At 44.7% G+C, this 12,355-nt stretch overlaps 1 protein-coding gene across 1 annotated transcript; it reads right to left on the bottom strand.

The window, feature by feature from the left end:
• Positions 1-1,673: 1,673 nt before the first annotated feature.
• STOML3 (stomatin like 3) lies at positions 1,674-11,174 on the bottom strand. The gene is made up of 7 exons (XM_009644643.1): positions 11,123-11,174; positions 7,192-7,295; positions 6,282-6,354; positions 4,969-5,051; positions 3,195-3,398; positions 2,021-2,155; positions 1,674-1,874 (listed from the first exon to the last, which is right to left on the bottom strand). Exons 1-7 carry the CDS (start codon positions 11,172-11,174, stop codon positions 1,674-1,676), a joined length of 852 nt encoding a protein of 283 aa, XP_009642938.1.
• Between the last annotated feature and the right edge of the window lie 1,181 nt (positions 11,175-12,355).

Genomic DNA, 12,355 nt, shown 5'->3' with positions numbered 1-12,355 from the left:
TCCAACACCCCCCCCGCCGCTGGCCAAGGCTGAGCCCATCAGTGACGGTGGTAGCACTTCTGGGGTAACATATTTAAGACGGACAAAGACCTGTTGTGGAACAACTACAGCCAGAGAGAGAAGTGAGAATATGTGAGAGGAATGGCCCTGCAGACACCAAGGTCTGTGAAGGAGGGGCAGGAGGTGCACCAGGCACTGGAGATTCCCCTCAGCCCCTGGTGCAGCCCATGGTGGGGCAGGCTGTCCCCCTGCAGCCCATGGAGGAGAAGATCTCCACCCGCAGCCCAGGGAGGACTCCACACCAGAGTACGTTGATGTCTGAAGGAGGCTGTGACCCCATGGGAAGCCTGTGCTGGAGCAGGCTCCTGGCAGGACCTGTGGCCCCGTGGGGAGAGGAACCCAGGCTGGAGCAGGTTTGCAGGCAGGGCTGGTGACCCCCCGGGGGACCCACGCTGGAGCAGTCTGCTCCTGAAGGACTGCGCCCTGTGGGAAGGATGGACCCACACTGGAGCAGTTTGTGAAGAACTGCAGCCCATGGGAAGGACCCACATTACAAAAGTTCATGGAGGACTGTCTGCTGTGGGAGGGAGCCCACACTGGAGCAGGGGCAGAGTGTGAGGAGGAAGGAGCAGCAGAGACAATGTGTGATGGACTGACTGCAACCCCCATTCCCCGTCCCCTGTGCCTCTTAGGGGGAGGAGGTAGAGAATTTGGGAGTGAAGTTAAGCACCGGAAGAAGGGAGGGGTGGGAAGAAGGTGTTCCGAGTTTTGGTTTTATTTCTCATTACCTTACTCTGACTTTCAATTGGTAATAAATTAAATTAATTTCCCCAAGCTGAGTCTGTTTTGCCCGTGATGGTAGTTGGTGAGTGACTTTCCTGTCCTTATCTCGATCCACGAGCCTTTCATCACATTTTTTCTCCCCTGTCCAGCTGAGGAGGGAGGCATGATAGAGCAGCTTGATGGGCACCTGGCATCCAGCCAAGGCCAACCCACCACACCCAGGTTTCAGATTTAGTAAATGTGACTGTAATGCACAGGCATACATTCTCTTCCTTTTATTACAGAGCTTATAGAAATGTCAGTGATACAGCAAAATCCAGCTGAGGTCGGTAAAGAAAGTGCTAATTTTTAGTCATATAAGATAAAGAATAGGCTGTTCTACTGACATGCCAATTATCCAGTAATTCCGTTAATAGTTATGAAAGATTACGTCTAAGGCTATGGGCCAAATCCTTTTTTCCACTCCACAGGACTTGAGTTAAATACCAATATCTGACCTTTTTCCTGTGTGGAGTAGTGGTTCTTGCTTAGCAGACAAATCACCATTTGGTAATTGCTACACTCAAGACTCTGTAAAATGTGATGAAAGCATCATTAAAATTTCATATTAGGTCTAACATGCATTTTACATATTTTATGGCATTTTACATATTTTCTTCCATTTCACTTGGAGACGAGTCCAAGCTGAAACTGCTTAGTGCCTGAGCTTTGCAAATGCAGTCTCCTAATGTGGGAGCTATGTTTGGTTCTCAAACTATTTTTACCCTTATTTTTGGTACCGAGGGTCAAAGCATGCTTCTACTTTAATTTTGGTAATCTGGAATGCCTTGCTTCCTGGGAAACCCTCAAAAAGAAATCTCTCTGCCCAAGGAGCTAGTGTAGAACAGTCTCTATCCCCCTCTATTTTTCTGCCCGAAAGTCCCAAGAATATTCATAGGGAGAGGGAAGACAATGGTGGAATTATTCTCTGCTGCCAAGGTTGTTAACGTTTGCAGGTAGCGCAGCTGAAGACCTGCCGGAGACTCAGCCAGCACCATGGAGGCCTGCTTGAGGGCTTTAGAAGCATTCATTTCTCCCTCTGCTGCCACAATCTGCAAAGTAAGAGAAGTGGAAACCATAATGTAGCGCTGCCCATAGCAACGAAAATCCACCTTTACAATGAGGAGAAAACACAAGCACTTGGATGCTTGGGACAAGGATATGGGAGCTTGGAGGTAGATATTGTTGTGGATCTCACCTTAGCTCTTGCCTCTCGAGCAGCTTCTGCTTCAGCTGCCATTGCCCTTTGCATGGCCACGGGAATCCTGACATCTTTGATCTCCACTCGTGCCAGTTTGATTCCCCACTCCTCTGTGGCACGGTCGAGGATAGCCTTAGGGACAAACACACAAGCCATGACGAAGAGCACAGTGATGGCAGAGAGAAAACCACGCCTTGTATTCTGCCTCTTGGACAGAAGGAAAGGCAGCATGTCAACCTGCACAACAGAAAGACGGAGCCCTCCAGGGGCACTAACATCCAACGTGGTATGTGTACGGCAGGTACTGCAAACTTACGAAACTCTTGCTGATCAACACCGGTGTCTGAGACAGGGTGTTTCCTGTATGGCTTCTCTACTGTCTCCTAAACTATGATCTCCATCCTTTCTTTAGGTCGCCACTCATCAAACTTCTCCCTTTCATGAAGTAATGCTACTGCAGCTTCCTAGAACAGCACGATGCTGTAAAAGCACGCTATGGGCGAGTGGCACAGCACAGCCCTGCAGCACTGGCACGATCTTCCGAGCTCAGGCTCCTGGGCGCTGCTGCAACCCACGGCCACCACCGTGCCCCGCTCTGCCCATGGCTGCTGTCCTGGCTGGAGAGGGGTACACTCTCTCTTTCATATGACTATGCCTCTCCCCTGACTGAAAAGAGTAGATTAGGTTTTGGCTTTCTTCTCCGCTGCCTTCTTGGCTGCCAAATTAAATAAATAATAATTAAAAAAAGATAGCATTTTAAAGTATAAAACAACTCAGTTCTGTACTCTTAGTCATTATGGCAGGAGATACAAGCCCTGCCTTGATTAAACCTCAGTCAAGGGTCTGCTCAAGATAGAGCTTCCCACAAGCAGCAGACTTCTTTCTTACCACTTGCAGCAGCCTCTGTACAAAGACTAAACTCTTTTATTCAACTCATTGGGTAATTTCAGAATCTTCATTGCTTTTTGGTAGGAAATAACTCTCTACAAAAACCTGGAGAAATACTTTAGAATAACTCTTTATGACTCTAAGCAATGAGATGTATAATTGAAAAAAAACATAAAGGAAAAATTTGCTATCACAGTTGAAGAAAGAAAGTGATGTATTCTAATTTACTACTCCCCAGAACAAATCTCCATGCTTGTCAGTGAATTCTGAGTGCCAGATTTACCTGAATACTGTGTGCAATCTCCTCACGACCTGCCAGGAGCTGAGCCAAACTCTGTGTTCCCAGAATGTTTCTCAGCGTTGTCTGTGCCAAGAGGAAGGTAGCCAAATGGACATCAGTGACGTTAGCGACGGCGCTGACAGCGCTGTGGATCCTGTAGTACACCACCCCATCAACCTGGGTAGTAACAGCATCTTTTGTGAGAATCTGCATTGGAGAAATGTGCAGAATTAGAGGAGCATCCAATCACACACCCCTTGCCAAGGAAAGGGATTATTTTTTTCCTTTAGTGAGGAAAAGGCCCTGATAAACTCAGAATTTCATTTGGTTTCTTTGATATTCCCCAGAGAAATAACTTCAGAGAAGTTATCCTGAATCACCAGTAGTTTAAGCCAGGGTAAAATGTTGTACATAGCCTTTAGACAACTGTTTCAAGAGTAAGTGAATCTCATAACATGAATTAATTTCTTTTGCAATAAAAAATTACGGTTTCTGGTAGAAAGGGCCATTACTGGTTTTATACATTGCATGAAGATGAGAAGATCTGTGTTACTTCCCCTAAACAATGTATTTGTAAGAAACACCAGCGAATTAAAACAAAAGTGAAAAGCAAAGTGCAAGAAATCGTGAGAAGAAACTCTGAAAAATATTTAAGTATTCCCACAGGAGTTGTGTCATCTTTTGTCAGACAAGCCTCCTGTACAGGCAGTTGGCCTCAGCAAAGCTCCACTGTCTCTTCCCTCCTCAGCATCTTTTGCCCGCAAGTAAGTGCTTCACAGAAGCCCTGCCAATGGCTGCAGAAGCCCTGCCAAAAGCTGCTAAGCCTCGTACAGCACAAGTACTGCAACCATCTTCCTTCCAGCCTTCCATTTTGGAGGAGCTGTTTTTCATTCCCCCACCTGAACCCCTGCAACCTGCGCTCTGAGAAAAGGCTCTCTGTGATTACGGAAAGATGATGGTCCAAGAAACAGCTCCTGGAGAACACAGTGGGCAATACCAGGGGCCAAAGAGGTCCTGGGGCCATCCTGCCCTGCTCTGCTCTTCTCTCCACGCAAGAAAGGAAACAGCAGTGCCAATTCCACCCTGCTAAGCATTGTACCATGGGGGGGCTGGAGCCACGTGGACCCAAACTTTTCCAGAAGGACAGGAATTGCTCCACAACTAATTCTTCAGACTAAATTCTTCCGTCAATATTTGTCAATAAAATGCTTACAGATATGCCTCTCCATTCCCACTTGGATCAGAGTTTTGTGGGTGATTGTCTGCTAATTCCTTTTAATTTTAAGATTTGTTGTTTGTCTTTTAAGAAACATGCAGGGTGTGCATACCTTCGAGCAGTGACTACAACATTACCAAAGGCTTTTTTGAATGGTGAGCTGCATGTCAGGTCCAATTTTATTAGGACATTCTATTCTGGATAGTCTGTTGCTTCATTTCTATGTATGGAATAACAATATAATTGGGAATTTTTCAGCCTCTCCTCTCTTGTCCTCTCTGACTCCCATTTGCAGTTCTACTTCCTCCTCCCTTACCTTTTATCTCACAGTTCTGAACGTCAGCAAGAGGAGTTTGCTTGGCCTGCAACAATGCACGTGCAGGTTTTCGTAAGTATAAGTTTTGCAAGCAGTTTGGAAGTCAGAAGATACAGAAAATAAGCAAAATTCTATATGGTAGCTCACAACTGCAAGACTGTAAAACACCGCATTATTTTTTGATCATGCCACAAGTCAGCTCTATGTCTTATTTCTGTTTTAGATGGCTGCTAGAGAATAGTTACCTCTTGTGGAGGAATGTTGCAGGTAACAGTCCGAAGATCAACTTTGATAAATGTATCTGTACAGGGAAGTATAAGGATCAAACCTGAAAAATAAAAATAATTAGATGAAACATTTGTTTCTGAAAGCTAAGTCTAGAGCCAGGTATCCTATACAAAGCAAACAGATGGAAATATCCACAGGGTAGGGAATGAGCCCACCTTATTACTACAGTTGTCCTTTCTGCTATGGGAAGTGACAACAGTGAGGTTTTGCATTTTCAAATAACAGAGGGAAATGTGGATATCTGCAAATAATGCAAATTTCTTGGAGCTTAATGGCCTAAGGCTCTGGACTGGGAATAGGTAAACTGCAGTTCTGGTCTCAAATCTGCCATGAGATTTGTGCCTTTTAGTTTCCCCTCTTTAGATCTTAAGCCATTTATGGTACAGTATGTGTGTCCCCAGGAAAGACATCTCCCAGGTCCAGATTCCTGCACCACCTGCAGGCCCCCACACTAGGAACGTTGTCCTAAGCTCTGACCTGTCCTGTGAAGGAGTCCCCACTCTCCCTTCACTGGAGAAGGGGACTTGTCATAACTATTTTTCTAATCTCAGCACCTTGCTTAGGTGCCCAGAATGACACAGAAAAGCTCTGCACCTCCCCTAGCTGCTTTTTGGACAACATGGCTGCTATTCAAGAGGGAAGACAGTATCTGGAAAGGACTTTCTCCTCTTATTTCAACTTCTAGTTTGCCCAATTTCATTGCCATAGAGAGATGGTAACTGCACCAATGCAAATACCTCATGTTGTTGGGTTTGGTTTGTATTTGTCGTTTGTCACCTGATCCTAGGTGACTGTAACAAACTCTGTATAGATGCAGAGTGTCCCTGCCCTGACACATTTACAGTTTTCAGAGCAGAAGACAGCTAAAGAGCCGGCAGCAATGAGCAGTGTTGGAAGTGAAGTACAGGGAGAGTGGCCACAGAATGTCTGCAGCAGAGCTGAAGGCTGCATTTAAACCACCCCAGTCCCCCGCCAGTGTCTGCAGCATGAACTCAACCTTCTGTTCTCCAATCTACTCAACAGCAAAGCCATGCCTGGTATCAAGGTCCTCAACCTTCAGTGTTGTGCTGTGACGGGGGGTGGCTTTATCTTCTCTTCAGAAAAATAAGCAGCCTGCAAGTAAAGGAACTGCAGCGGAGAGGACCATCTCGTCTCCTCCTATGCTATGAAGAAGGATTTCATGGACCTCTGCAATTCGCTAAGCGGTTAGAGTGCATCGTAACAAAATAAAAACAGCGCATCTTAACAGAATAAAACTGCATGCATTCACCTGGTCCCTTTGCTTTCTTAGACAGTATACGTCCCAGACGAAATACAACAGCACGTTCATATTCTCTGATAACCTAGGAAAATATTTTAAATTTAGAACTTTACAATTAATTCTATTCCTGCTCTCTGGACTGATTTTTTTAATCTTTGGCATCTGTATTAAACATGAAAAAAAGTACAAATAATATAGGAACCAACAAAGCTCTAAGTCACAAGGCATTTTATGCCTTCTCCTCACCTAGAAAAACTCAAGACTCTGGCCATGAAAATATTTTACAAAGCAGACCAAATATGAAAGAGTTGCCACTGATCTAATGAGGCCACCCACAACTCTCTACATCAGTGTTATGCTCAGAGGAGCTGCGAGCAAAGTATGTCTCAGCTCAAATAATTTACCTAACTACTTTGGTTAATGTGTTAGGACTACGCAAGGCCTGATATTCAGGGAAATCACTCTTGTAACTCACCCCTAAAATTTGCTTTAAATGAATCATATTATGCTCATGCCTTGAAGGGACTGTGGGTTTAAGTTGTGTAGTCCCTCAGTGCAGGGACTTGCTCCATTTTTCATCAGTACCCATGTTAATCACTATTGCTGGCAGCGTCAAATATGAGTTCTTCAGAAAAGTTTATATATTTATTCTCCTAGTGCTGTTGTACAGCAGGGGAATTTAGCTGATGATGGAAGTTGAGATGGGAAGAAATTTAATGAGTAAGTTGTGGTGATACAGAAAGTCAGTAGAAGAATATGGATCTCTTGGTCCCAGACCACATCTTTGCTACAAGTCCTTATGGTATTCAAAAAGTGAATGTAAAGTGCCTTGTTTTGACAATATCAATAAATCAATAAACCTAAGTAACAACAGTGATCATAGAGCATTCTTTATGTGCCCCAAATCCCACTAGCTTACCTTGATACATGCCCAGATGGAAATAGGAAAGGTAATAAGCACCAGGAGGAAAGAAAGGGAAATCAGGATCCAGCCACAGACACCAATTCCTTCCCGCCTGTCAGCTATAAAAAAAATGAGGAAGAAAAGCGATGAATGCAAATTTTGCAAAGAATTCTCTGAGTGATGTAGATCTAGCCCAGTGCAATCATGAGGAACTACAAATTCCACAGAGACTCATTCCCTCTTACCTCCCTCCCCATCACTCACTGAAAGCTGTAAAACACCTAACCAAATATCCAACCTTATGTCCCTTCTGCCCCAAAGGTTAAAAGGTTCAGAAAGTACATTTCGAAATGGGAAAGAAAGAGGCAAAATGAAAACATTGCCAAAGCTGGAGGCTGTGAAGGAAAAATTAATCACTGGGTAGGGTGGATATGAATCTCTGGCAGTGCACCACAGCTGGGATAAAAGATTTAGTTTGTATGAAACAGGTAATAAGGAAAATGAAGGGAACTCCTACTGTCTTTAGATTAAAGTTTTGAGGAATATTGATTGGACCAGTTCATCTACTGGACCACACTTCAAAATCAGTGCTTGTCAAAATGCACGCCTATGCATTTTGAGCAGTTCTCTCACTGTGTTTAGCTCGTATCATCCCAAAATTTCATTATAATGAAATCAAAATATATCAGAATAATTCCATTATTTTACCACCTGAAGGGAAGGCAGTGAGGAGTTGTTGTTCAAGTACTAGAAGTTTGGGAGGCTCTTGGTAAGGGAAAGGTGATCAAGGAGCTGTTGCTCTTTGAAGAGCAGCTGGAGCTGCTGATGTCCTCACGGAAGAGGCACGGAAGAGGGTAAGGAGTGAAACAGGCCAGTCCTGCCACCTAGACAGAGTGCTGCAAGGTCAGCTGAACTTTGCTAAATGGAGAAATGCCTGGGATCAGGAGAATCACGAGAAAAGCAGAAGCATCAGGGATGCAGGCTGGGCTAGCTAGCCCTAAGGGCTGCCCGGCTGCCAAGTTTGGGCCAGAAGAGGATTTTTGCAGGCATGAGCATCAGGAGATGGGAAGCTGAACGCCACAGCCTATATTTCCCAAATGCAAGGGTAAGAGTCAGGAGAGAGGGACTGAGGCTCAGAGGTCTCCTCAGAGAACCTCCCCCATGCTGATGCAAAGATGCAGGGTGTTTTGGATATGTTACCTCAAAGGTACAGGGTAGCACTGGCAATTTCTGACATGGAATAAAACTCATATGCAGATAGAAACTGATAAACAGCAAAGACAACAGTTCATTTTATACATTGTGAGAAAAAAACTTGACACCACAGTAAAAGTCATGAGGCTACCTGGTCGGTACGGCAGAAGCTAACAGGCCAGTAGAGCGGGACTGACAGGTTTGTCAGAAACCCCCTCCCGCAGCTCTCTCTTCCCTCCAGCCGCACCACCCACTCTGGCAAGGAAGCCAGCTTAACTGCAAACCTGGGTGCCGCAAGCAAACCCTGTGCTGCTTGCAGTTCTTCCCTTCCTACTTCTGAGGTCCCCGCTGCAGATTTAATCATTCACCCATTAATACGTTTGTGTCCAAGAGGGCCAAGTGTCAGGCCTCCCTTTGACTGTTTGCCCTGAGAGCTGGGCATGGAATTGTTGCACTGGGAGCCTGGCCTTCCTCCCGACCCTTTCCAAAAAACAGTAATTTGAAATCCCTGGTTGTTTAATCATAGAATCATAGAATGCTTTGGGTTGGAAGGGACCCCTAGAGGTCATCTAGCCCAACCCCCCTGCAGTGAGCAGGGACACCGCTAACCAGATCAGGTTGCTCAGAGCCCCGTCCAACCTGGCCTTGAATATTTCCAGGGATGGGGCCTCCACCACATCTCTGGGCAAGCCCTTCCAGTGTTTCATCACCCTCATTGTAAAGAATTTCTTCCTTATATCCAGTCTAAACTTACCCTCCTTTAGTTTAAAACCATTCCCCCTTCTCCTGTCACAGCTGTCCCTACTAAAAAGATTTTCCCCATCTTTCCTATAGGCCCCCTTTAAGCACTGAAAGGCCGCAATCAGGTCTCCCCGCAGCCTTCTCTTCTCCAGGCTGAGCAAGCCCAATTCTCGCAGCCTGTCCTCATAGGAGAGGTGCTCCAGCCCTCGGATCATTAATGCGGCATCATCAGCCATGCTGCAATCAGTGGTAGGAAAGAGTTGAGGAGCTCCCCTGAGTACATTACCATACAAACCTTAATGCCATGTGTTTGAAAACAGGCCTTTTAAGATTTAATGTGAAAATCTTTAAAGCTTTCACTGCTGCTTGTTTGCCATACAGTGTTCTTCATGTTAAACTAGTGGTGTGTCAGGCTACAACAAGTACATGCAGTACCAGCAGTCAAGCATCTTTTAATCCATGGAAAGAGGTCAAGGAAACCTGTGGAACAGGCATAATTCATAATTTTTTATCTGAAGCTTAGGGAAATTAATCATGAAGGAATGTTTTGTTCAGCAGAACTCAACTCCTCTCTCTTTATTTCACCTAAATTATTAGCTTACAGAAAAATATCTGAAGATCTTTTTCTCCAGAGGTCATGAAGAACCTCTTCAAAAGCAATTTTGGATTGTAACATCACTGTGAAGATACCTTGTAAGAATGACACAATCCACAGATAGGGGAGGAATGGCTGGGAACAAATGCCCACACCCTGCAGACTGATACTCAAGCAGCTGATAAGAGGTAGGTCAAGGTATCGCTTATCACCACTGTGGGCAAGAAGCACACATCCAAAACTTGACAAAGCACAAGTGAATCCTTCTCCATGAGAACTGTCCTAGAGATCTTGTTGCCAACATAGATTCTAATGAGAGAAGCAGGATATGACAGTATGCCTTTTTAATAGTGAATCAAGGCCTAGATCTCAAAAAACCACCACAAATGTTCTCAGATTACCCCAAAGTTTCAAATAATTTAACCACAAGACAAATGGAAGACTCCAGAAAAATACAATAGTGAAGAATAAGGATCAGTCACAGCCCAACATGCCAGTGATGTGATTTTGCTGTGCTTGTATAAGGATTACAATAGTCATAACCACCAAAAACCTCACTTGGGTCTACAGTCCATAGGAAACCAAGAGCTGCAATGCACTGCAAAATGTGAGAGCTTATCGATCAGCAGATGTGGAAGAGCTCCAGGACACTCCTAAGATTCACTCTGGTTTTTCTTGACACACTCATCTGCGGTTGGATGCGATGATCTTAAAGGTCTTCTCCAACCTAAATGATTCTATGATTCTATGATCATGAACACACTTGATACACAAAACCATGATGTGGGTACCAAACTTGAATAGCAAATGAAAAGCTTATGTCCAAGTTGTCTTGTGAAGAATATAAAGAACGGTGGGCAAAAATCTCCCAAGTCTCCTACAGCAACAGAGAGATGGAGTAGCCTCAGCATTTTGCAACCACTGTGTACCCTCCTGCTTTCTGCAAGCACCCAAATCAATCCTGCTGATCATCACGCTTGTCCCACTGTGCTATCCATACTAACCGCCAGACACAACGGTGAAAACAGCACACATTGTCAGTAACTACTTTGGTTTGGCAGTAGTTCCCTTGCTTGAAGAGACCACCAGGTGCCCATCACACAAGTCCAAACACATCAAGTGTCCTTTTGGGGCTGAAAAAGTCTTCTGCCTTCCCTAACTAACTCATATATTTCCCTTTCTACTCTATCCGTACATACAGAAGTGTATCAATATCTGAATCGGCCATTTTAGCCCCTGGCAGGGCAGTACAAAGTAATTTGCTCTGTCACTCACAGTGGCAGATACTGAATTTTTATCTCCAGCCTGTGTGGGAGACATGATGAATGCCTGGATTCAAACGTACTTCTTTTGTTTGGTTAGTTTTGCTCCTTTTTATTATTATTGAGAAACACACACACAAAACCCGAGGCTTACCAATTAGATGTTCTGTGTTGTTTTTCTTGGGCGTCTCTCTCTGGGGATCCATCCCAGTCGAGGGAAGCTCTGATACCCTCACAGACGAGACAGCATACCTTGAAACAGCACAGCCCTCATGCAAAGCGCTGAAGAGAGGCAGGGCAAGAGAAGGAGAAATCCCCACTTGTACGGGAGTCTCCTGTGAGTTAGTTACCCTGGTGAGGAGGGGATGTGTACAAAACCAAAGTCTTGTGGATCAGGGTTGTCTCTGATGTAACTTCATGGTCTACTGTGGCAGCCTTCTGGCTGGGGATGCACTTGGCCCAGCTGGTTTTACACCTCACAAAATCCAGTCTGGAAATTATTTCTACAAATGAGCAATATCTCTCACCAGAGAGAAAAAAACAAGAACAAGACAAGACAGAAAGAGAAGATAAAGCAAGGCTTATGAGGAACGGCTGAGGGAACTGGGGTTGTTTAGCCTGGAGGAGACCTTGTTGCCCTCTACAACTGCCTGACAGGAGGCTGTAGTGAGGTTGGGGTCGGCCTCTACTCCCAGGTAATGGGCGATAGGATGAGAGGAAATGGCCTCAAGTTGCACCAGGTCAGGTTTAGATTGGATATTAAGAAAAATTTCTTCACCAAAAGGGTTGTCAAGCATTGGAACGGGCTGCCCAGAGAGGTGGTGGAGTCACCGTCCCTGGAGGTGTTTAAAAGATGGGTAGATGTGGTGCTTAGGGACACGGTTTAGCAGTGGACTTGGTGGTGCTAGGTTAATGGTTGGACTTTATGAACTTACAGGTCTTTTCCAGCCTGAATGATTCTATGATTCTATAAAGCCAGAGGGTAGAGACTGAGGATTGCTCCTCTGCTGTACACCTCTTACTACTATGGGGCTCAGCTACTGTTCAGATCTCAAACACTAGAAACATAAATAATCCTCCAGGTGAGGTCCCCAGGCTGTATAGAATATCTCATCACACACTTCTTGATACTATACATGACAATAGGTTGAACCCTGTTGTGCTAGATAACCTAACAATCACAGCAGAAACATTTCAGGTCCAAAGTCTTAAAATTTTCCCCAATAAGAATATTTTTCACAAAACACACTTTTTTAACATTGACAATCAAACCAAGCGTAGCTTTTCAGACTAAACCAAGGGATGTCATCTATCTAGACTTCTGTAAAGCCTTCTATATGGCCCCCTACAACATTCTTCTCTCTACATTGGGGAGATATGGATTTGA

This window comes from Egretta garzetta, unplaced genomic scaffold (genome assembly GCF_000687185.1).
Source record: "Egretta garzetta isolate BGI_Z169 unplaced genomic scaffold, ASM68718v1 scaffold40, whole genome shotgun sequence".
NCBI lineage: Eukaryota > Metazoa > Chordata > Aves > Pelecaniformes > Ardeidae > Egretta > Egretta garzetta.
This window is presented reverse-complemented; position numbering and strand designations above follow the sequence as displayed.